Source organism: Anthonomus grandis, chromosome 3, assembly GCF_022605725.1.
Source record: "Anthonomus grandis grandis chromosome 3, icAntGran1.3, whole genome shotgun sequence".
In the NCBI taxonomy this organism is placed as follows: Eukaryota; Metazoa; Arthropoda; class Insecta; order Coleoptera; family Curculionidae; genus Anthonomus; species Anthonomus grandis.
The window spans coordinates 27366147-27393798 of record NC_065548.1 but is presented as its reverse complement, the minus strand read 5'-3'; the positions used below and the strand labels follow the sequence as shown (position 1 = coordinate 27393798).

Genomic DNA, 27652 nt, shown 5'->3' with positions numbered 1-27652 from the left:
ACGATTGAACACAATAAAAGGCTATTTTTGGAAGAGTTATTTATATCAAGCAAGAATACATAAAAATATTTTAATTAATTTATTAAGTGTTGAAAATGGCTGCCACGAACCTCTTGGCAATATCCCAGTCGATGCTGAAATTCTTGTAAAACGTTATCGATAACAGAAGGTTCTATCAATCTTATTTCTTCCGTTATTCTAATTTTTAAGTCTTCAATGTTGTTTGGCCGATTAACATAAACTTTGGACTTAAGATACCCCCACAAAAAAAAATCTAAAGGAGTCAGATCCGGCGATCTGGCCGGCCATTCAATTGCACCCCTCCGACCAATCCAACGTCCAGGGAAAACGGTATCCAGGTACTGGCGCACGGCACGAGTGTAATGGGCTGGAGCTCCATCTTGCTGATACTATAAGGAATTATCTAATATATCCGGGTCTTCTGGATTGGGGTATAAAGTGGCAAGGCATGGAACAAAGTCATTTTCTAAAAACTCTAAATACCTCTCACCATTTAAGTATACTTCAAAGAAAAAGGGCCCTATAACCCTGTTTTCAATCACCCCCGCCCAAACATTTACATTTTGAGGGACTTGGCTGTGGCACTCCATCATCCAGTGCGGATGTTCAGTAGCTCAATATCGGCAGTTTTGCCGGTTTACACTACCATGAAGACAAAACGTTGCCTCATTAGAAAATACAATTTTTTTTGAAAATTGTGGATTAGCATGGCACAAGTCCATAAGTCTCTCACAAAATTCTAAACGCCTATCTGGGTCATCTTGATTTAGTTCATGAACCAATTAAACTTTGTAAGGGTGCCATTTATTTATACCTAAATACTTAACGACGGATGTCTGGGATATCTGATTTTCTAACGCAATATTGCGAGTCGTTTTATGGCAATCTTCTTCAACTGCCAGCAAAACATTTAGTTGCTTCTCTTCTGATATACTTGACCGACCTTTCGTATAATTATCCCTGACATGACCCAAATTCCGATATTTCTGTTCTATTTTACTGACAGTACTTTGAGATATACGTCAGGCCTATCAGGATACTTGGCATGATAAATTTCACAGACTTCCATTTGAGTGCGCATCCTGTTTCCATAACCAATCATCATCAAAATCTTTATTTGCTCTCGCTCACTAAGACGTACCATTTTTTGAAATGTTAATTTTATCGTTTGATAAACTTAACACAAGCAAAACTTTGCTTGGGCATCTAAATCTTACTAAATTCACTTAAAATTATTTGATGTTAACAAATTGTGACAAGTTAACAATCAAAAACACCAACCACAAATGTAAATAACCAAACAATAACTGATAGGTTGCTTGATATAAATAACTCTTCCAAAAATAGTCTTTTATTGTGTTCAATCGTCAACGGTCGAGTTTAGATATAGGACATGGTACATAAAATGTACTTAGAATTTGATGTAGAACCTAAATCTAAAATAAAAAATAGGTGTTTGCATTTAAAAAAATTACGTTGATGACCGTAACTTATTTTTGGGCCACCCTGATAAAATTATAGTAAGAAAACCCGCAGTTAAAAATAAAAATCGACATGTCCGAGCGTTTTTTTTTGAACATACCCCTGAATTTTAAATGAATTTATTCCAACCTTTACGTTCGCACTGTATATATATATATAACATATGTATAGTACATAAATATGTCTTCTTATCACATTCACGCGCGAGTTACGTGACCAGTAGCCCTTATCAAGCATGTTAACCGGACCTTAGCTAGTAACTTTTATGCTTATGTAGCCAACGCCTTTTTAAACTTATAAATATACCTTAAACTAATTTTGTAAACACTTCTCTTTCATGTATCAACCTTTGTACATTAAAAAGTCGTCCTGTATATTAAAGTTGTTTTTTTAAAAGAAACCAGTCTTGATCAACCACAAAACTCGCGATTTGTTAGGTTGTATATGTACTTTTGAGTTTTATGTCCCTATACATAGCATTTATTTTCTAATTATCAAATAAATTTACTTGTTTAAGCCTGTCTGTTTAGATATTTCGGGCTGCATATGCAGACGTTTTCTGCTGGCCGACCCCATTAGGTTTTTACAAGTGTCCCTGTAAACATCGTTTTTTTGTGGCTGTGAGAAAGTGTTTGAAATTTGGTGTTGTATCATCTATATTTATGGTAAGTAATGATTTATTTACTGTTGCTTATTGGTAAATTGATAAATTACAGTTTTTACATAAATAATTTAGAAAAATCACAAATTATCGTTTTAAGCCGCAAAATACCTGCAACTTAAAAGATTTTTATTTATTTTAGAGTTTTATGGACTCCCAGGAAACGAAGAGATTGCTGCAATTTTACGATGAGGTTAAGTCAGATGAGGGTGGTCAGGCAGATATAAGTGAGAGTTCTGCTGGGTGGGAAACTTCTACTAGTGAGTAAGACTCTTTTGCTGGTTCTGATGATCGCGATCCTGAATTTTTGCCCACAGAAAATGAGCCCAGCTCAGGTAGTGACTCAATTTATTCTGAGCCACAAGTTCTTCGAAATGCGAATGCCACACAGGACAATAGTGATGAAGAATGGATCGATGTTGTAAGTGACATACCAAATTATAATTTTGATACAACAAGTGCGGGAATAAAGCTTACATTTGATCATGTACCTGAACCAATTGAAGTTTTTTACTGTTTGTGGACTGAGGAAGTTATGGATTTGCTTGTGACACGCACTAATTTGTATGGAAAACAATTGGAAAAAACTAATAGACCTCACGCCAAAAACAGTCGATTTACTTCATTTCAGAAACAAATAAGGAATAATGAAAGTGCTTTATAGACATATGCTTGTTGCAAGCGCAAATAAAGTTTCCACTTTTATGAAAATTATTTTCGTATGACCCTTTGTACTCAATCACCCAATTTTTTTAAGCACGATGTCTGGAAGACGTTTTGAACAACTTCTTCGTAGTATTAATTGTAATAGTATAAATGATAGTACAGATAGACTAAATAAAATAACCGAACTCTTACAAACTCTTATAAAAAATTATTAAAATGCCTATGCACCGGATGAGGCCTTGTCTTTAGATGAGTCTTTGCTTTTACATAGAGGAAAACTTAGCTTTAGACAATATATAAAGGGTAAAAAAGCCAAGTATGACATAACATTTTATGAATTATGTTCACCTAATGGATATACACATAATGTAGAAATTTATAAGGGCAAACAGGAGGCAGAATCAGCCACACCTAAATTGCATTCATTAGTACTTAGGCTTATGAAACCCTTTTTAGATAAAGGTTATCATCTTGTTATGGATAAGTTTTACAATAGCGTTTCCCTGTTCAATAAACTTCTTCTGCGTAAGACACATACAACGGGAACACTTAGGTCAAACAGAAAAGGAAATCCAAAGGACATAACCACAAAAAAAAATAAAAAAGGAGAGCATGTTTGGCTAAGAAAGGGGAAGATTTACGTCTCAAAGTGGAAAGATAAGCGTGAGGTCCTTTGCATAACCACAAAATTTCACCCTACACTATTAGAAGTACAAAACAGTTTTGGGAAAATTCAGAACAAACCAAAAGAAATAGCAGAGTATAATAAGTATATGTCTGGTGTCGATAGAGCTGACCAGTTGACATCATATTATAGTTGTCCAAGAAAATCTGTGCGTTGGTACAAAAAAGTTCTATTTCATTTGCTGGATATAACAGTTGTAAACAGCTTTTTAATTTTCCGGGAAATTACCAAGGAAAACAGAAATAAAATCAGATTGCTAGAATTTCGTGAGAATATTATATAAAAGCCTTTTAGGTGTATCTCACATTAAAAATGGACGAGCACTTGTAAAAAAGGGAGCTTTAAACTGCGCATCAGGTTCAAGAAAATTGGATGTAGCGCCTCAAGAAAGAGCCGTGCAGATATCACATGTACTGGAAAAAATTCCAGTTCTTGAAAACTATTCTAGAAACAGTTACTTCTTGAGGTGTAGAAAATGTTCTAAATCTGGAAAAAGAGGTCAAACATCATGACGCTGTCGTGCTTGTCCGGGTTTTCCCCCTCTTTGTCAAGGAAAATGCTTTGAAAACTACCATGCCTAAAGTGTTTTATTTTTTGATAAAAGTTTTGTAAATTTTGATTTTAGGGTTTTAATTTTTGTTGAACTGTTTTAATTTTTTTATTTTGGTGTTTTTGTTTTTGTTTTTAGTATTATACTGCTTTATTTTTATAAATATGTAACTAACAGGTATTAAAGTTTAAAAATAAATCTTTCCAAAGCAATTGGTCTGCAAATGCAGTCATGTCCCTTTTAAAACAAAATTAATATCAAAGGACATGTCTGCTATTATAGACATCTGCTTTTTTTTTGCAAAAAAACAACAAAAATGCAAACAAAAAGTCTTAATAAAGATAATTTAAATTGAAAATTAAAAAATTAAACGTGACCCCTAACGAATCCCAAAATTCTCGAAGCGCGCGTCAATGTGTTATTAAAAGTATATCCTATAATATCTTATTACATAGAGATAATAATATAGAGATTTTATCATTAAAATACCTTTTCACCTAGATACATACATATCACAGGAATTCACGAATTACCAGTTAAATATTATTCAGATATTCAATCTCATCTAAGACTAAATATAAACCCATATACATATACTTCCTATATATGATACAGAATTTTCTTTTAATATGCAAAACCGTTTTAACACCTACATATGTCTTTCCGAATTAATCTAGCAGCTGAGCAAGATACTCGTATGTGGCTTGAATTTATTTAAATTAAGGGAATATCAAAATTTTAGATTTATAATTTTCTATTAAATGATATACATTTTATATTATTATTTTACTTTAATCATCACATATTATGCAAGTTAACTTAATCACGAAATAATGGAAAACTGTAGAAAAACCTTCTATCTCGCTTTAAAGTTCTGCGTAATATGATTTAGTATGAGATTTATTGGTTTATTAAAGTTTTTATAAGAGTTGAGTCTACACTATACTCCCAGACAACAAATAAAAAAATATATTAACGTATATACAGATAATAAACTATCCCTGATTGTTTGGTAGACGCACAAAAAATGTAATAGGGGAACAGAAAAGTTATTTAGTTTTTAGAAATGGTTACTTTTATTGGTTTTCGTTTAACCGACCGACAGATTTGTTGAGATATTTAGGGCCATTTATTTGTCGTTACTTTTTATCAGATATAGAATGAGTCTAATAAAGATATCAATAAAAAAATACTAAAGAATAAATTGGAATATGTTGTGTGTCTGTAATAACGTAAGTATAATTAGGTAAGTTTTATTGTTTGTTTATTTCTTTGAATATCAATAAATTATTTTCAAGCCAATAATGATTTTTTCTTTGGATTTAGCTATAGAATTTATAAGATCACTGCTGAGAAATGGATTCAACTGGTTACATAAGAAGTTCATCATGTGAATCTATTTAGGTATGCAATTAAGAAATACTTATTTGTTTTGCGATATTTCGATGATTTATGAATCAAAATAGTCTTCGGACCCATTGATCTTCTTTAGGCTAAAAATTTAAATAATAATTAAAAAAAATTGCAACAGGTTAAATATCCTTGATCTTGAAAGAAAACTTTAATTGAAAAATTGTAGAATAAATATGTCATATTATTGGTGTCCTGGTTTAATAAGATATTTTTACACTGCTTTTGAGGTAATTTATCTTAAAAAATCATTCCTCAATTAAATATTTTATTGTTTCCAAGTTGAAATATCTTGAAGAATCTATACATAAATTTAAACAGACTTAGTTTATAATTGACGATTATGATTAATATTTATGATGAAATGAAAAATTTCTTAAGTCACAAGAAAGATTAATACTTCATAGATTCCTAAAGGAAACCATACGTTTTTTATTGGTTACGATCGTATTAGTTTTAAAATCATTGTTATGATAAATATTGCATCACACTATAATTTAAATAATTAATATTGCTTACAATATAATATAAATAAACTTCGCTGATTCCATAAGACTTGATATCACTCAAATTTAAGATGTTAGCTATAAAAATTATATAGTCACGAATTCAAATATATTTTTAATTGGTTACGGTCGTTGAATTATTGCTGATGTAGATTTTTTTAATGTAATGATATTTAATATATATAATTAATATAGTTTATTAAACCTCTAAAATCAATGCTGATTATGGTACTTTAAAAATATAAATATTGAAATATATTCAGATATATTAAAAAAGGGTTCGTCTATTCTTGCAATGAAGTTAAAAGGTCTTATTAATTTCCCTTCCCGGATCTTAAAAGAAGTTACCTAGTAGCGAAAAAGATTATGCGGTGCTATAAAATGAGCTATAAGTTTACAATTTTTAAAATTAAGTAAGTTTTTATAAAACTAAAGTTTATAAACCTTGATGCTCAACTGGGAGCTAGAAATAATTGCCTTTAAGATCTAGGCAGAATTTTTTTTATTAAAACCACAATTTAAAATTTAATATAGATCTGACATTTTTGAAGCCTTACTAGATAACTATGTGTTTACTTATTTGAATTTTTTTATTTAATTAGCGAGAAATATTTTAAAATGGGGGTAAAGTGAGGAAAAAAAAATACTGCTTAAATGAAAATGCGAAATTTTGTTTTATTTTACTAGTAAAGGTTTAAAATCTTTAGCTATTTCTTAGTTTAAATATTGACATGCGTTAATATTTGTGTTAACAAACTTTACATACGTTAGATATTTTAACAATTTATGAGTTGCGAAAATAAGTGTTTTTTTACTACTTTAAATTATATGTCCTTCTTTGATTAATGGCTTGTAAAGTTTTATTTGATAATGTATAGCACAAGTCGTATAATCCTTCAACTGTAATAATTTAACATATTAATTATGCGTAACCTAAATGACCAATTAGCTATTTTATGAACAATTAGTAGATCATTAAACAGCGTTTTACGCTATAAAGTCAAATATATAGAAAATTCATTTTATAAGCATAAATTTTATGATAGTGACAGGTCTTAACTCCTTAATATCTAACCAATAATAATTATCGCAGACACAAATTCAGTAAATACTTCTTTTTGTTCCTAAATTTCTAATTTTTTGTTTCTAATTTACAAACTTTTCAATCTGTCCCCTAAAAAAGGGTAAAATAAATGAAAATAAAGAAGCACTTTTCGTATTTGATTTAACAGAATTGCTTGGAACATTTTTGAAGATTCATTCACGCGGTAACCTTAAAGATTCCCTTTGGTTAACTTGATTAATAAGAATGACAAGTAATTATTATAAACTTGTTGGTTTATTTATATAAAACCTTGTATCAATTTAAGGTAATTAGATTTTTTTGCCGGATGAATTTTCTTTTTGATTCGATTTTGTTATAAGATAGTAGAAACAAGTATTTTTAGCCTGCTTACCATATCTATTTTTTTTTAAATTTAGACAAAAAGAGTTCCTGAGCTTTATTAGTAATTTATAATATGAAATATGCGATCATCATAAGTAAAGTAATTGGTTTAGTACCTGACTGACGTCCATTAGCCCAATATTACGGGCTTTGCTGTTGCTTATAATAAATAAATATAGTAAATATGCATAATCGAAATGGACTATTTCTAAGCCTTAAATAAGTAGTTGTTTTATAAATAATTAGTGGAATATAGTAAACGACATTTTGCACTATAATATTAAAAAAACTTTAATATATGGAAAATTCACTTTATGCATAAATTTTATGATATTCGATCAGGCTCAGTAAATACCTCTCCTTATTCATTAGTTTCTCAATCTGCCCTCTAAATAGAGGGAAAATAAACGAAAATAAATTAGCAATTTTCGTGCGTGATTTACCAAAATTGCTTGGCACATTTTTGCAGATTCATGGTGATAACCTTAACGGTTTTCTTATATTAACTTGATTAATAAGAATGGTTGAACTAATTAATATAAACGTATGGGTTTATTTACTTATAAATAAGAACTTGTAAGGATTTAGGCTAATTAGGTTTTTTTGGCTGGGTAAATTTTCTTTTTGCCATTTTGTTATAAGATAATAGGAACAAGTATTTTTTGCCAGCTTACTATGTCTATTTTAAATTTGAATATAGAGAAAAAGATTTCGTGAGTTTTTAAGAATATTATAATATTAAATATGCGATTTTGTACAAATTTTATCATTACTCTAATAGGCTAATATTTGAAAGTCACTCCAGCGACGTACAGAAGACAAATATTATCGATTTGTAATTTTTTTTATTCTCTATCACACTTTCCTATCCCTTTAAATAAAAGCTTTTATTAGGGAATAGCTCGATCGATAACCATTTTTTTCTCATTTTGCCGAAAGTATATATTAAGGGCGGGTGATAAAAATCTTAATGGTAATGTTCATCAGAAGTAAAATAAATTTTAAAATTGGTCCTAGATTTACGTATATGGGTCTACCTCAGGGGTCTGGATTAAGCTGTCTCATCTTTAATATGTACACTACTGATGTACATAATATAAGTTGCTACATTATTACTCTATATGCTAATGACATCTGCATATATAATTCTTGTAAAAAATACAACAAGCTTGCGAGCAATGTATAGGAAAATATCAAATTGTTTATTAGCAAATGGTTTTGATATTTTTGTAGATAAATCAAATAGATGTATTTTACAAAACACAATAACCCTTAAATTAACCATGTTCATGTAACAAAAAATATGAGATTACGTTATACAAATGAAGTCAAATATTTAGGTGCACTTTAAGACCAAAAATTTATTTGGAAAGCGCATATTAACAGCATATCTTCTAAAAGTAAAAAAAGACTTTTATGAAGTTTCTAAGATATTTCATAAAAACTTGTTGGGGATGTGGGGTAATGAAAGCTTTAATTTTTTATAAATTTTACATAAGATCTATACAGGGTGTTCATTTGAAAACTTCCTACAACGGATTTATCGAAAACCACTGTTTAAAAAAAAAACGCTAAAATACGTCAAAAGGTTTGTCAAGGGGAACAATCTAGCCATTGCCGAACGAGAAGCCGACATAGTAAGAAGGAGCGCCGTCTTGCTGCAAATATATTTCAGACGACAAGTTTCCAGATAAATGGATAGGGCGAAGGCGGCCTACAGAATGGCCTGCTAAATCTCCTGATATCTCGCCGTTAGACTTTTTTCTATGAGGTCATTTGAAATCTATTGGGTTTACTCCCCAACCTAAAAGTATGGATGAACTTCGTCAACGCATCATCCACAGCTGCCATGATATCCCACAACATGTTTTTGAAAATGTCCGTCAGAAATTTGAACATCGCCTATGTCATTGTTTGGCCAAAAACGGGCAAGATTTTGAACACTTATTGAAATAAAAACTGATATTTTCATGTTTTTGTTTTCTATCTGAACAAGATAAGATAAGATTTTTCCAATTTTCTCAAAAACGAATCGACCTATTTAAAAAAATCAAACGTCAAAATAAAAGACTTTGAAAGATCTTTTAAACAAGCTATTACTCGATACCCCTTGCCATTTAGAATTTTTAAGGGGATGACCCTGGGGGGCAGAGGTTATTTTAGGTTAGAAAGTTGTCCCTCTTGACAAACCTTTTGACGTATTTCGGCGTTTATTTTTTGAAACAGTGGTTTTCGATAAATCCGTGGTGAGCAGTTTTCAAATGAACACCCTGTATAACTGATTGTGAATGTTATTTTTATGGATCTTCCTCCAATAGATTACTATTAAAGATAGATAAAATTCAATATAAAGCCTTACGCATTAGCTTTGGTACTATGCGCTTCACACCTGCTAAAGCACTTTTAGTTAAAACACTAAAATCTCCCTTGGAATTAAGATGCAGCTTGCTGTGATCCAAGTTCTTGAAAAAGAAAAATATCTATATACAGAACTATAAGGCAAAATATACAAATTAAGCATATATGGTTTAACAAAAAATATTAGCGTCTTATACAAATCCACCTCTACATAAAGCCTATGAAGAATTTTATCAAATGTAAGAGTTAGTCCTTTTCTTTTGATTTTTTATAATTTGACTATTTAAGCTCCTTACAAAGCACAATAGTTAAATACCCTTTATTTACTAACTATCCGATGATCAATGAAAACCTTAGAATTACCAAATCACTTATAGTATACAAGTGTATTCAAATGCTTCAAAAAATGGTGAAGATTATTACACTCTTAGATTTTAGATACCAGTTTCAAATCAATAAACATTGCAGCGTATTTACATCTGAAGCTATTGCTTGCTCTTAGGGAAGCACGACATTTTTGTTTACAATACAAATCTACTAATTTCGTAATTTTCTCCATGTCTTCATGTCTGTACTTCAAGCTATTGAAAATGGATACACATAATCAAATAAAGTAAATTTTATAATATGGAAAATTAGGTAATTAATTAGACACATAACTTATCAAAATAAAAATCTAACATTTATGTGGGTTAAGAGGTAACGAAATTGTTGACACCCTAGCCAAAAATGGAGTAAGTCAAGAAGAACCCTTATCATACTCTCTTTATATTAATGATATTGCTATATTATCAAAAAAAGCTATAGCTACTAAATAGAACAAATCATTAGAAGCATTACTATTAGCACTTTGAATAGAATGTATAGTTTAATGTCATGCACTTAGTAATGATCTAAAATATCAAAGTATATACGGCTCTAATAGAGTTTCTAAACCAAATAGGCGTGAGTATTTAAATAAACTATTTCCTACACATAGTTTAAAAAAGCCCTTTATGTTTAGCATAGATAACAAAGACAAAAAAACTTAATTTACAGTTGTATTCATTGTATTTAAGCAAAAAAATATATTAAAAAAAATATCATGGTAAAATATAAGCCCTATCATTATTTTTAATGGAGGATAATATTTAATATAAAATATGTGTGAATAGGATATTACTAATTTATCACATCTGTAAAAAAATTGTAACTGGGTGTATGGCTATTCCCTAAAGTAATTGGTCTAGTAGCTGACTAATCTCCATTAACCCAATATTACGGACTTTACTATTGCTCACTGAGACATGCGTTTTGTGAAAAAAGTAATTTTCTTTCATAAATAGCCAGCAAAACAAAAGAAAAGAAAGAAATTAAACTAAGAAAACTTGGCCATTTATTTATATATTGGTTTAATAATTTTTATTTTATACTTTATAGACACAGTCACGTAATAGTATAATAATACAGGTAAATACATTAAAATAATAAATATGAATATTCAAAATGGACAATGTTTCCAAGCCTTAAATAAGTAGTTGTTTTATAATCATTAATACATTATAATAAACGAGAATGAGACTTTAACATAAGTTTTATGTAGCACATATAACATAGAATTTGTTTCGATGCAATATGCTAAAACCAAGAGAGTTCCTTAGTTACTTTTATTATTTTGACATAGTATTTTCCATACTTACACTCAATTCAATTTAATTTAACAAACCCTTGCTTATGCCAAAGTGAAAGACTGAAAGTGTTCTAGCTTATGCAACAATAATTGTTTTCTATAAACTGTATTAGATACTTTAGCAACGAGGTAGATGATATCAGTTGGTTATATCCAGTAAATAAGGCATTAAAGCAGGTTTATAATTGTAGAGTGACCCCTTACAAATCCGTGTTGGATATGAAGTATTACTTAATTTTCCGTAAAAATTTCCGTTTTTTTGGTTTGAAAGGCATCAAAAAATAAAATAGGATAAATAATATTCAAAGTTTGATTTTTTTTTATACATGAACAAATATAATAATAATAACTTTTATTACCAAGAAAATCTATGTATATACCTACGCATAATTTAAATAATTAAAATTTGCAAGTAAAATTACTAAGTAAAATAATCAGATAGGACAACACATTTAAAATAATCAATTAATCTAAAGATATATAGATATAAAATAATATACCTAAGCTAGTAAACATTGTGTTTCTCAAAAATTGACCACATGCTAAAATCATAAAAATAGTTTTCAAAGAGATATTTTAATGTGTCTTCCCTGAACACTTTGATACTGCCGACAGCTCTAATACGCCCTGGAAGATATGCTTTAATAGCTCTAAGCTGAGGACCCTTTTCAAAAAAATTTGCGTTATGTAGAGGTATGCAAAGGTCACACCGACGTCTAGTAATAATTGAAATCTGTTCACTATAATGTTGTTCATTTTTTTGAAAAAGATCAGGTTTGTTTGTTCTTAACAAATAAGACCAATGCCTAAACATTTAACGATGGTAGATATAAAACCTCCAATTTCAAAAAACTAATTCTGGGTGAAAGATGAAAAATGCACCAGGTCAGCAACAGTCTTACTCGAAGATCCTCAAAATATAATGCCATAATTTTAAATAGACTGAATACAGGATATATAATATAACTTGGTTATTTCACTTGATATGTTATCCCTAAGTCTACTCCATAGTGCACAGTTACTAGTAAGTTTTGATATAAGATTGGATCTTACAATACTGATTCCAATACTTTGATGTACTATAAGAAACTTATATGTTACCGCTGTTGGAATGTTTTTTATCCCTATAATAAAACAGTGATTAGGTTAATTTGACTTTGATAAATTGTATCATGACAGATCCCTTGATAGATCCCCAGATAGCCCATTTACGTATAAAATAAAGAGGAGTGGCCAGAAAATTGGCCCCTGGGAAACCTTCTGAGCAATAATATTTTCTTGCTTTCTTTCAGTCAGATAGTTTTTAGCAGTGATAGGCATGCTCCCCTCAAGCCAACCGAGCAAAGCTTACTGAGCAACAGGTTATGATTTATCATGTCGAAAGCTTTTGACAGATCAAAATATATGCCAGCAACTTTACGGTTGTTATCAACTTCTTTAATAGTATGGACTATTGCTCCATATATTGTCAGCTCAGTTGGACCAAGAGGCACAAAGCCATACATGTACAGACAAGACCTGATGGGTCTTCATTAAGTTAAATGTTCTACTATAGAGAGCTCTCTCAAAGATTTTTAAGGAAGAAGATAACAGGAATATAGGTCTGTAGTGACCTGAATTTTTTGCATTACCCTATTTGTAGATAGGGACAATTTTTGCTTTTTTAAGCCTATTAGGAAAAACATCTGTGGAAAAGGTTTCATTTATAATATTATTTAACGGTCGACAAATAAACTCTGCTACACATTTAGGTTTTTAAATAGGAACCTAGTTTTTAAAAGGAACAAAAATACGCAGTATTTTATCTATATTAAAAGGTTAAAAAAATCTTTAAAAAAATAATTTTTGTAAACTAAAATTATTAACTGTACCAATAATTTATTCCAATACAGTCTGTACACACAGTGTCTCAGAACCGTAAGAATGTATAGATGATAGTAAAATTAAAATAAAAATAAATTAAAAAGAAAAAAAAACACAAATACCTATATAAAATTTAAATTTAATATCTCACTGTTCCTTTACGGATTTTATAAAACACGTCCTTTGCAAAATATCTTCTCTTACACATAGAAAATGCCACGAAAAAACAAAACCAATCGATAAATAGGCCGATTCTCTGAAGACCAGATGAGGCAGGCTATCGAGTTAGTTCAAGGAGGTACTTCTATATGTCAAGCTGCACAAATGAAAGGACTATCTTTCCAAACGCTCCATAGATATGTAAAAAAAAAATCACCAAGACGAAAACATTCGTTTATGTCCTAATTACAATGTGAAACAAATTTTTACTGTCAAACAGGAGAATGCCTTGAGCGAATATATAATCAACTGTTCCAAAATGTTTTATGGTCTGTCAAGAGACGTTACCCGAAGATTGTCATATGAAGCTGCAGTTTATAATAATATAGTCGTTCCAGCAAACTGGTATGCATCAAAAAGTGCTTCACTTGCCTGGATAAAAGGATTTCAGAACCGTTATTCCGACTTGTCTCTTCAGACCCCAGAAGGTTGTAGTCTTTTAAGGGCAACCAGTTTCAATAGATTTAACGTTGACATTTTTTTCACAAAACTTGAAACTGTTTTAAAGCATTTCACGGTGTTTTAAGATGGTAGTCGTATGTATAATTTAGATGAGACAGGAACCGCTACCGTTCAAAAGACCCAAAAAGTGTTTGCACAAAGGGGTGTAGGACAGGTTAGTAAGACCACAAGTGCCGAACGTGGAACGCTCGTTACAACCTGTTGTATTGTTTGAGCATCGGGAGCAGCTATCCCTCCTGCTATGGTATTCCCGAGAGTGCACTTTATAGACTTTATGATAAAACCCAATTAAAGATTTTATGATAAATCCCAACGGAACTTTAGGTCTGGCTTCGAAAACAGGTTGGATGAATACGGAGTGCTTTGTGCAGGTTGTTAAACATTTCATTAAGCACACTGGTAGCACCAAAGAAAAACCCAAGGAAAGGACCTTCTTTGTTGTTAATGGATAATCACCAAAGGCATTAATCGATTAAACCAATCGATTTGTGTAAAAATAATGGTGTCACGATTCTAAATATACCGCCGCACTGCACTAATAAGTAACAGCCATTGGACATAGGCTTACTAAAACCATTTCAAACTTTCTCTATGTGGTAGTAGATGCATGGATGATGAGCCATCTCGGTCAGACATTTACAATTTATAACGTAGCTGCGTGTGTGGGCATAGCATATCCACAAGCAATGACGCCCATTAACATCACAAGTGCTTTTCGAAAAACCGAAATATTTCCATTCGATCAGCATATTTTTACGGAAGAAGATTTTTTGTCGAGTTCTGTGACGGATTATTGCAGATGAAGCTACTCCTGAAAATACAGATGAACCTCCAGTTGTAGAAAATGCAGGTCCAAGTAACAGTGATACCGCCACGAAAGCTCCGCTATCCTAAAGCTCCGCCAAGAAAATCAGGCAAGAAAAAAACGCAAAGAAAAGACGATGATTGCTACGCGATACCCCGGAGAAAATGGTACTTATTAAATCTAGAGAAAAAACACCAAAAGAAAAAAAAGTGAAAAAGCGCGTATTAGATAATGATTCTGATGAACAAGATGAAAATGAAATTGAATTACAGGATTAAAGCGGAGGAGAAGATTATATTGGTGAAGATCCCGAGTTCCCATTTAGTTTCGAATATCTTGATCGCTGTCATATCGGGGAATATGTGCTTGTTGAATTTAACTATAAGCAAAAACATACTATGTGGGCAAAGTCCTATCTTATATTAATAAAAAAAAATGATTTTGAAATATCGTTTTTAAGGAAAAGCATTAAATGTGGAAACAGGTTCTTATTTTCAATGGTCCCAGATATCTCACACGTATTAAAAAAAAGATATTAAAATGATTTTGCCGGCTTCTTTAACGCAAGGGTTAACCAAGCGCCAAAAGTCGCTTTTGAAATTTGAGATAAACTTTGACAGTGTCAACCTAAAATAATAAGTGTTGCGTCTCAGTGTTCTAACATGGATAGGTACAGTGAGACGTCTGGTATTTTTAAGTTTTATTTTTTTTGAGATGTTACCTTTAGTTTTCGTCAAAAAACAATATCGTTTTTTAGTTCCTATTTATATGCCAAATGTAGAGATAAAATATGAGCTTAAAATAGCGTTTAATAAAAAAGTTATTAATATTAAAAGTTTTGCGTCTTAGTGTTCCTACTTCTCCCCTATATTCAGGTGAAAAATAAATATTTTTATTAAGTTTAATATTTATGTAGTATGAACCATAATTTTTTCCTGAAGAGAAGCCGATTAATATTTATATCATGGTTTGAAAAAGCCAATTTTGAAACATGAAACAAGAAGAATATCAAAAAACATATACGATTATATAGATAGAGTAGTATAGATGATGGAAACAAATCAAATTTTCTATATTGATATTTTCTTACGAATTCGAGATCTTAGTCATCATATATTAAAACCCTTGAGCAAAGAGAAATTAAGTTTTTGTTTACGCCCCTAAGGAAGAATCAACAACTCTATTAACTCGAGTAAGAAATTTTTCATTACTTTAAAAACAAATTTTATTTACATACATACTTACTCAACATCTTTACTACTTTCTTGGAAGATTTGCTGTGGATTCTAGTAGTGTTACTCCTTGCCTTCATCATATTGGAGGTATTCAGAGTACTTCCGATCAGCATGTAGAGAACGGTAATAACAGTCATAGGCGCTATGAAGAATAGGATTGTTGAAATTTCGAATGAGTGCTGGATTATCGGCTCCGTTGGCAAGCAAAGAGGACATACTCCTCTAACTTTTAAAGGTAATGCTTGTGGTATAGCTAGGCTAATTGCTACCTAAAAAATAAAGTAACAGTGTTAATTTTACAAGGACTTTCTGGTCAACTTTCTTGGATTTAGGTCAAAGTGAAATACTCTTAGATAAGGGCAACTTATATTTGTTATATTTTTTGATGAGGTCTATAAGATCATTTTTGATCTTTAGAATAATATCATGGTGACAAGATATAAGTATGGATTATCTAAAAACCTTTTATTATGGCTATAACAAAAAAATCTTTTATTTTGAATCGATAAATTTATATTTCTCTTGTTACTTTAAAGAAGAACTTAGAAATAGAGTTCCAACATTCGTTTTTGACCCTATTCAGTTTGCTAATTAGGGCAGAAAAGCTTATTAGTAGCTTTCGTGGAGCATCAGGAAAAAATAGCTTTGTATATACCAAAAGTATTTTTGCTTTAGAAAAATATCTTTTGTCAGATTTACTACAACATTGAAAATTTCATTAAATATTGCAAAGAAGGCTTCCTTTCCTAACTATTAAAGTAAAGCTTAAGGTATAGCTAGGCTTATTGGTACATCAACAATTAAGTAACCATGTTGCTTTTTATAAGAACTATAAAGCCAGTTTTGTTGTGAGTTTAGGACAATTTAAAAAGGTTATAGATCATTAAAATTTATGGTGCTTATACTTACATAAAATCAATACTTTGCCAAATGTAAGTTTGGATCATTTAAACTCCTTTTGTTTCGCAGAGAAGACAAAAAAACTAAATGCAAATAAGATTCCCGAAAAATATTTCATTTTCAATCCTTAAATTCAAACTTTTGTAATTACGTTATAAAAGAAATAAAAAATAAAGTTCCGACATTTGTTTTTGCTCGTTAGGGCAAAAACATTTATTAGTTGTTTTTTTGCTGCATCTTCGAGAGTTGTGTTCATACAAGGATTTTTGTATTGGAAAAAAATACCTTCTTTTAAATTTACATAATATATTATTGAAAGGTATATTTAATATAATTATAATAATAGAGTTATAATGTTACTATAAAAACAGCCTAATGGAAAAATAGGTATAGGCTTTCAATTATAGGCCATTTTGAATATTATTACAGTCTTTACCCATTTCCATTACTCTATTGGCTTTTTATGGTGTTCCAATACAATTTTATTTAAATATTCCAAATTAAGAGATATTGAATACATTAGGTATATATAATTTAAGAGATTAAATATATATAGTATATCCGAATTTCGATGATCCCCAACAATTTTTTTGAAATAACAGAGATATACGTGTGGAGAAAGTCGCTTATATGTGTATTTTAGTTACTAACAAAATGCAGTTTTAAATTTAAAAACAGGAGCACTTCCAGAGATATGCGTCAAAAACCGATATTTTAAAAAACAGTGTATTTATTCATGGTTTTATTTTTAAAAAAAATTTAAAATAAATACATATTTTACTACTGCCACATTTTCTCCGCTATATGATAGTACTTATCAGAGCTAGGTTTTATCAGAGCATCATCAATTATTATAAGAGCATCAATTGCTGAAGTTTTGTATTGTAATTACTCATAATAGCACATCTAATGTCTATCTGGTGATTGATGTAAGACCTTCTTAAGGCTCATGGCTTTGCCATTAAAAAAATTCTTTATCTAAACTTAAAAAGTTAAGTTATCCTTCAAAATTGAAAACAAACTTAAAAGAAAAACTTACTTATTAGTTAAAAAACATGTGTAGCCCTTCTTACATATAATAATGTAAATATTATATTTAAGTAAATTAAATATAATAATGTAGCCTTTCTTAAATATTTTATCCGTTTCAATGGTAAAAATCTCATACTCTGATTTTTGGTAATAAATATTTGTGTAAGTACTTTATTACATTTACAAAATAGGCTTATTTGTCACGTTTATAATGATATTTGTACGGTTTACTATAGCGAAATAACTAATACAAATTAGAATATTGTACAAAATAAAGAGTGAGTGGTTTACAACATTGAATACCTAGAATAAGCCTAGCTGCAAACCATAGGCGAGGTTGTTTGAGTTCACCATCTCTCAGACAATGATGGCAAATTGACTTTCCAATTTTTCATCCACTACATATTTTCTTATTGTGTTGTCTTATTGTGTTCTTATATTGTTGCAACATAGAGGTATTCTATGTTGCCAAGTTTTTGTCTAGATATTAACAATTGATAACTAAATCGATGTGTGTAGCTACTTTAGCTACGCACCTTCTAATTAAGGAATGCAACTATAAACTTATTTTTGAAATATATCGTAGGCCCACCACTACCGATAATGTAATTCAGTACTCTTCAAATTCTCCCTACTCTTACAAATTCGTGTTCTGCAATTCATTTTTTTATAGATTGTTTAATATCCCTTGTCAAAAGAAGCTTTTGCTAAAGAACTGAATATTATAAAACATATTCCTCTCAAGAACGGATTTTCCCTTCATTCAATAGATAAAATTTATTACAAATTTTTAAATAAATATAAACTGACCTACAATATAGTATATAAGAACGATACAAAACGTTCCTTTGGATCCTTTTTCTTTTTGGTTCAATCTTCTTAAATTTAGCTAGATTCTTTAAATCTGTAAATGTTAAAATTGCTTATAAGATAATATTGCTTTTAAGTCAATAATTTAAAGAATCACTTGGTCAGTGCCGTGGACAAGGCAAGCATTCTTCCTAAATCGGGAGTTTACTTCTTAAAGTACGGGGATTGCAACGCAGTATACATTGGCCAATCTTGTAGGAAAATCTCTACATGCATTAAAGAACACCTAGCGATTTTTGAAAAATATAAAAATACCAATGTCACTGATACCAAATCAGCGTTTGCTGGCCTCTACACATAATTTTTATTTAAGGGTGGGAGCTGAAATGCTTTATGAATGCCCTAAAGAGAAGCTTGGAAGGAAGCCTAGGAAGCTTGACCTTCTGGAGAAAATAGAAATCACAAAAGTTAAAAAGAGTCATATTCTCGTGTGTGTGAATAACGTTTTTACTTTTAAACCAAATTTCAATTTTCAATACTTTAATTTAGCTAAGTATGTCTTTTAACATTTTCCTTTTAGTCATATTCTTTAGCTTACATTGGTTAGCGTGTTAAGTAATTTAGCATTAGGTCTATATAGTCGATAGGTTTTAAACCCATACTTCTAACCTTGTGGTACCGGGTTGGATTCTCGATGAGTCTATATTGTTGCGTTCTACTTTTAATTATTTTTTGTTTTGAACATATATAACCTAAAAATTATTGTTTATTTATGTAATTTGAAATGTGCGCATGACTTTTAAAGTTTTTTTAATGTTTTTTATGTAAGCTTTTAGTTTTGTATTAAGTAATATATTTGATTTTAGACCTGATGATTCTCTACCTATAGCGAAACACGTGTAGCCTGTAATTATATGTTGTGATAACGTGGCTTTGTGTTTTTAACAATTTTGTACGTTTGTATAAGATTTTTGTACTATTAAATTTGCTGGCTTAATGACCTACACTTTACTTTTTAAGTATCCCCATACAAAGTAATCGAGGGGAATTAAATCTGGCGTTCTGGGTGGCCAATTAATGAACCCTCGTCTACCTATCCAACGATTCGGAAAAACTTCATCTAGATAATTGCGAACGGGTAAAACATAGTATGGCGAGGCTCCATCTTGCTGAAAAAAAAGATCACGTTGGTGCATGTCGGGTTTTTCCAAATCCGGATACAAAGTTATCAGACCGGGGATAAGAGCTTTTTGAAGAAAGTCCAAATAGCTCTCACCAATGAGGATGTCATCAAAAAAGTAAGGTTGAAAAAATTCCTTACTTCCTTACACTTTACCGCACAACACATTAACTTTTTGAGGGTGTTGTGTATGACATTATGTGAACCAATGAGGATTTTCGGTCGCTCAGTATTGAAAATTCTGTCTGTTTACATGGCCGTTTAGAGCAAATGTTGCTTTATCAGGAAATATTATCCGTTTTACAAAATTATTGTTAAAGGGTAACTAAAATAGTTTCGGTCATCCTCCACTAAAATTTATTTAAAAAACCAGCTATCCTACATGTTTTGGACATATAAGATGTCCATCATCAGGGATATACAAAGAGGGTTTTCATCACAACACATAAAAAGCCACAGTGCTTCTGGCAAGGTCAAAGGTTAAAATTACTAACAATAAATAAAAAAGGCATATTAAGATGCACGAGAAAGTGACTAAACAGGGTCTACACAAACATTAAAATCACACAATTCTTCAACTTTAAAGTTATTGTTATCATTACATAATTGCTGCATTTACTCACAAAATTCATTTTGGCAATCAAAATCATCTTCCGATAGCTCTCAAAGTATGAAGGGTGGAACTTTGCTTTTTTCAATACTTTATGCATATTAGATCGCGATAAATTAACATTAGAAGCTGTGCCTGTGATTGTAGCTTTGGGATTATCTCGGACCGTTAACAGAACTTTAAGCTCATCTTCTTTAGTTATCGACCATGTTTTTGAATACGCGACATATCTCCGAAACTAATGCACAAGATTTCGATTCTTTTACGTTTGGTTATTTTTCTCATAAGTTCATACAATAACAGTAGGTAATAAAGTATAGTTACTAATTAAACGCAGGATGACACTGACAATACTTCGGATAGTTGCACCAAAATACATTCAGTTTTTGACACTGACAACAACAATGAAAAAAACTAGTAAAATACAAAAATACCAGCATTTAATTTTGATAGGTATTTCCTTAATTTTACATTTTATGATAATTTTTCGTTCAAAATTGCTTATGTAACCACTATTCAATTGCACCATATCCTTTCTAAAAAAATGCGTTATTTCTAATTCTGGCTTAAGAAATGGTAGTTTCTATTAATAATAATAAGTTTTATTTCCAACAGGTTACAAATACCCAGTTACAGGAAAATAAATTAAATATATAAATGCAGAAGTACAAATGCATAAACTGTATTAGATCCATGCGACTAAACTATAAAAGAATTGCTATATAATAAAAAAAAGTAGTGAGTTTGAGTAAATAAATAATAAAAAATCAACACTAAATTAGGATAAGAATCTAAATATAATTTAAATGAAAAGAGCAGAAATAAAATGAGTAAATAAATCTATTCAAACTAAGAGGTAAATAACCAAGCCTCCGCTACCGACCATACGCAGGTAACTCAAAATAAGTGCCAGATTGTCATGGTGAATATCACAAGAATCAGCATTAGTGTTAGAGTTTAGGACTAACTTAAATAGGACTCTGGAACAGAATGTTGGACCTGGCTGTGTCCAAGTTAAAAGCTGGACTCTGTCTAGAACCTGGGCGCGGTATATGAAAGCAAATCCTTTGCAAAAGGGATAGGCAGTCAATTTTATGGTTAAGTAAATTAAACAAGAATTTTACCGAATACATTTTCCTCCTTTTCTTAAGTGACCGTTCCAATATATCTAGAAAGCAGCAGGTTATGGTCAAAATCCCTTCGGAGGATAGGCTCCATCATCGCCGTTGGACTGATTCTGGTAAATGGGAGACCAAATGAGGGAGCTGTAGTCCAGCCTGGATCTAACACATGCATAGTACAGAGTTTTGGCAGTGGCAGTGTTCGAAAAAACTTTGCAATTTATAATAATAAAGCTCAGCATCCGAGTTGCTCTAGATACAGTATCTTCCATGTGAAGGATAATAGAAAATCTTTGGTCAAAGGTGACTCCGAGATCCTTAAAATATGTAGACTTTGTCAGAGACTTTCCATTGACTGAGTAGTTAAAGACAACTGGACTTGATTTAAAAGTAGCTGGCCACACAAAAACATATTGATGTTTTTTTTAGTCACCCTGTATCTTTAATTTCCATGTAGAAAAGCCCTTACATTAAAAATATAAAATCCAATATTAAAATCGACGTATTTCATTTTTATTGAATTTATCTGCTACTTTACGGATGCACTGTATAAGTTTGCAGTTAATGGTCAAGCGTTCTTTATGTCACTATCTCATTATTTTAGGTACATTGGTAAGGCCAAGCGCTTTTATTTTAGTTCCTCGAATGCTGCAAACCGGAGCAAGAATATTAAACAACCAAACTAAAATATTTTAACCTTCACATTTATATAAAAAATAATGCTATGGTATTTTGTGAAAATTTAAAATACTTGGTGAGTATCTTTGTCCTCCACGATGATCTTTTCAAAAAGTCTGTTAGTCGCGTTCTGCTGTATCATAATATTGACTTTAATAATATTTTAAAGGCAATATCATCATTAAGCAAGACTCTATAATACCTACAATATCATATGGGTTGTTATAAAGGATCTGCTTTAAGTCTGCCATGTGAGACAAGATGAGGTGTTAATTATCAGGGATGCTATAAAAGAAACTTATAAGATATAGATTAAAATTGTTAAATTACATAATGTATTAAAATTACTTACACAAATTATCACAAATGATTTGATCTTTCTTCGATTTTTGGTCTTTATTTTGTTCATGTGTATCTTTTTCTTCATATAATTCAAGAGAAAGTTTACTTTCTACTAACTTTTTTAATAGATTTGACTTCTCATCATCCAACTTTCTGATGCTTTAGATTTTCTTTATCACTTTCAATCAAAATCTCTGTCTAAAACACATTTTTATTGACACCTAAAATTTCCATTTCACTAGCCTTTTCAATTTCAATGTTGGAAATTGAAATTGGATGTGCGCTAGTATTCGGAAAAATAGTTGACTTACTGCGGGTAGGCTTTAAGGAAATATCTTTAACCATAGAATTTAACTCATTAACGGAATATTATCCGATTTTATTTTTATTAGAAAACTATTTTTCTTGAGCTATTTTACAAGTTATACAGAACCTTATCTTCTGCTCTTTTTTTCTTGGTTGCATCTCTTACAATACTAATTCTTGTGCTTTTTATATGCTTGGTACTTATCAAAGCTTGTTGTATTTATATTTCCATGACAAATTAAATTATAACTAGTTTTGTTTTATATAACAATCACTGTAGTAGTTATAAAAAGAATACAAAAATATATTTCAATATCCTACTATTTTTTTAATTCAAAACAACATAGGAAGTAAAGTAAAATATTAAATTTGGTAAAATACTCTTAATTTTAGCTTTTCAATTTCTGTTAAAAATTAATCCAAAAAACAAAAAGCCATAAAAGCCAATAAATATTGTAGGTTTTTTTAGTATTTGTGAACTGCCAATAAATTTAATTAGCGTTAATATTTTAAAACTAATTTATTATTTTTTTATATGTTAAGAAAATAAATACGTGAAAATTATTAGTTATGAAAATAATATAGTAAGCAATTAATTGGAAAGCAATTTCGAATTTCTTTTACCAAAGCAATATCCTAATAGCATAAATAAATAGACCACCCTTAATAGCCTAGCACAATATTATAGGCTATTAACTTTTTATGCTTTCTCGTGACTGCTTTTAAGGAATATAACATTTTTTCTTGTAAACCCTCTGAATTTTATATTTCTGGCTTATAAAGTTAATGGATCACCACCCTTTACCTTGAAAAATTCTATATACTAATGAAATTTATACTAGATTTGACGTATACGGTAATTCTTTAGTTTTTTATTCTGGGATACTAAAATTAATTAAAAATAATGTTTAAGTAGTTTCTGAAATACTAGTATAATAAGCGTGTTGTATTGGAAACTGTTTTTTCTTGTTATGATTATTTGGTCACAACGGATATATTGTATGCTTTATTAAAATCCGGACTTTGTCAACATAAATTTCCTGCTGCGCGAAAAATGTTTGCCCGCAGCAAATCAAATATTCATTAATTTCCAAATCCATGAAATCAATTAGTTTTTTTTTCCTTTTTTTATTTTCTTCTCGGAAAATGATTTAATTTTACATCAACCTTATATCATAAATAAACAAAAAAGTGTGTTTTAAATTCATAGGCGAGATTATTATTTTATATGGCATTCAAATAGATAAGAGATACCTTTATTTTTGTTCGAAGTACGTAGAAAATCGTACTTTAAAAATCGTATAAAATTAAAAAAAAGAGGTTCTGACTTTTAGCAATTTTTTAAATTTTATTTTTGTATTTCCTTTTTAGTCGCTCTTTATTATGGTTTGTTAAATGACCTCCAAAGACCTTTTTTCTATAGATTATTTCATATTAATACAACGACCCTATAAAACCAGTATATATTTTAACCAAATAAATATGGAATGAGTGACAAACAAAAAAATATTGAGTCCAGGTAATGAGTTGTTCTAAGTATATAAACTTAATTTATATCTTGTTTTTGTTTGAAACAATTATTTGCTGAATGAAATCCTTTTGAGAGGATTTTATAATGTTTATAATAAAAAGTTGTTTTTGTTCTAGTTATCGATGATAATATTCATCAATTAAGCCAAATATTTTAGGTTTTCGATGTTTCGTTTACTTGTTTATGTTAGTGTATGGTCTATAGTAAAAAACATTAACATAAAGTGCTCTCTATAAATTTGGTTTTCTACGATACCAAGTGAAAAGTGGCATAGAGTAAGATTGTAGCCGTATGTAACCTATTTTACTTAAGCCGGCCGCACACCTAAGTTACAATGTGGTGCCACATTTGTCTTTCCACATAATTTCGTTCAACATTTTGGACATTTGCCACAAATGCGGTACAAGCACGCACATCAGGACATTATTTCTATTCCGCATTTGTAGCCATGTCATCGTCTTCTCATGACGATGATTTTATGATGTGGCAATTATTAAGTCAAAACCGAAGAAAACGTCGTTACTGGGTTCATCTCTATAATAATGGTTGTTCCAAAAAAGTCAATTGAAAGTATCAAAGCAACTATTAAATCATGATGATGAATTTCAAGCTTACTATCGAATGTTACCTGCAAAGTGTAGTCATATAATATTTCTCTACTTCCTGAATAAATAAAATGATTTATGTAATATCGTCCTTTATTTTTATTTTAAAACGTGACACGACACGCCGCAACAAATATCAGACAGGCTGATTATCCGGGGACTAAACACAAATGCGGTGTGGCTTCAAATGCCGTTTGGTAGCAAATGCATCTTAGGTGTGTGGATCCAAATTAAATAACACGCGCGCGTTAAATACTGTCCGATACATTTGTGGAAAAGCATTTGTGTCGCAACATTTGTATCGTAGGTGTGCGGCCTGCTTTACTATTACAAAGTTTTTGATTCAAAAATAGCCTGTTATCACAATAAATAGTGTTCTCATAGATCTAAATAAGCAAAACTCCTTTACGAGACCTTATCACATCTTTATCAATAAGCCTTGCCAACACCGAATTCCTGTATAATAAAGCAGACCATACACTAAAATACTTAACATATTATTAATTTTGGGTTGTTATATAATAAAATGGCAAATGACAATGTAAACGCACTTTTAAGAACACTAATAACTTACGAGGGGAAATACAACAGCTTCGAGGTAAAAACGAGTTACTTAAGGTAAGGAAGAGGTTACTAGACTAAAGGAAAAACTACAAAAAATTGAAAAAGAAACGAATAAGTACAAACTAATACTGACGGACTAGAAAAGATTTATTTAATAGTAATCTAGGCTTAAATGGTCGGTTTGGTGATTTTGGAAGCGTTTACTGACTGGGTAAACCACTCAGTGGCAAAACAAGACCTGTGTCAGTTGAAACTAACAATTTTTTCTTACGCCAAGATATTTTAAAACACGCTAAAAAGCTAAAAACGAACAAAGATATTCATTGCTTCCAAATACGCGAAAGAAGAGTACGAAGAAAGAAAAATTCTTCGTAAATACCTTGAAGAAGCCCTCTAAAATAAACAAGAGGCACAAATAAAAAACAAAAAGCTAATTGTGAAAGGAAAGCAATATTCTGCAAAAGAATTAAGACTCCGAGAAACTACTGCTAGTCAACCCCTAATAATTGGTGGAAAACCTAAGTAGTTCAAACTAAAAACGAAACAGCCAACACATTCTGAAATTCAAAAAGAAAAACCTAACAAAAAAATAACTTCCTAACAATTAAGAGAACAAAAACTATCTGTATAATATTAGGTCGCTTATATAATTTTATAGAAAAGGACATAGTTTAGATAGTTTTTGAATAATTAGTGAATCTTACTGATTTTAATTTTAGGCACGTGTTTTGTAGTTTCGTATGTTTTAGATTTTATTTTTTATTCCATATTATGTTGTCTAATTTTAATTTTATTTTTACCCTATGTATCATAGCTTTTAGGTTTTAAACAAATTTTAACAATTTTGTAATAATTTATTTGTTTCTATTATATTTTTACATGTACATACTTCTACATACATGTATATACAGTCTATTTAAATTTTAAGTTCAATATTAGGATTTTATATGGACGCACATATACGAGATTAGCAAAGTGAGCCAATAGTGGCATCACACAATTATGATCACAAAAATATTGCCTTATTTTAAAAAGTTATTCCTCAAAACTCCCTTAAATTAATTCATTTAAATATACGTCCCTGTGGATTTTGATATTACTGTGTGTTGTTTAACCGAAACACACTATAATAAAAATTTAAACTTTTTTCATATTAACCATTACAATACAATCTACAAGGTGTCCCCTTTTAAATGGTAAAAAATACTAGAGTATATACACGAACCATGAAGAAGTAGTTTGAAATAGAACACCCATGGTCGAAAGTGCGCCGTTTCCAAAATACAGAGAGTTAAAATTTGTTAAAAAAGTTGATTTTTTTCCTCTGTATTAAAAACGCTTATAGCGATTTAAATTAATTTTTTTGATAAGTTCTGAGATATTTTTCAATTTATTAATTTCACTAATTGGACTAATCCGGAGACGGACTTGCAGCATATATACGTAATTTTTTTTTTATAAACAAACAGGTACGCCACTGTTTTTTTGAAGAAAAAAAATTTTTTAATTGCTTGTTTATTTTGTACAAAACACGGCTCTTGCTTTTTTGGCGCTCTGACGCACCGTTTTCGTGCAAAAAAATTAAATTCATACCACGGTTCTTTATTTTATAATTTTTATTGTATTAGTTTTTTTTATTTCCCGAAAATTTTAGCCAGTTTTTCACGGTAACCTTCATAATAAAAATAATAATAAATAGTATTTTTAAGTTTGTCCTAATGAAAGAGCGGGGGCTGTGTTTTGTTAAAAATAAACAAAATATTCAGATATTTTTTTAAAAAACCGGTGGTGTACCTGTTTTTTATTAAAAAAATTTAACGTACATGTGCTGCAAGTCCGTCCCAGGATAAATTAAATTACCTGAAATTCCTCAAAAAGTTGCCTCACCACCTGTCATTTAAAAACTAAAAAAAAATATTTGTTTTTATAAGTCG

General features: G+C 30.3%; 1 protein-coding gene across 2 annotated transcripts in view; it reads right to left on the bottom strand.

Annotated features, from left to right (window-relative positions):
- The window catches only part of LOC126734272 (pyrokinin-1 receptor-like), a 534619-nt gene that overhangs the window by 264621 nt on the left and 242346 nt on the right, over window positions 1-27652 (bottom strand). For both annotated transcript variants that reach the window (XM_050437817.1, XM_050437818.1), the window contains one exon: window positions 16050-16308. In XM_050437817.1, coding sequence (XP_050293774.1) covers window positions 16050-16308 — 259 coding nt within the window. The remainder of the gene's footprint in view (window positions 1-16049; window positions 16309-27652) is intronic.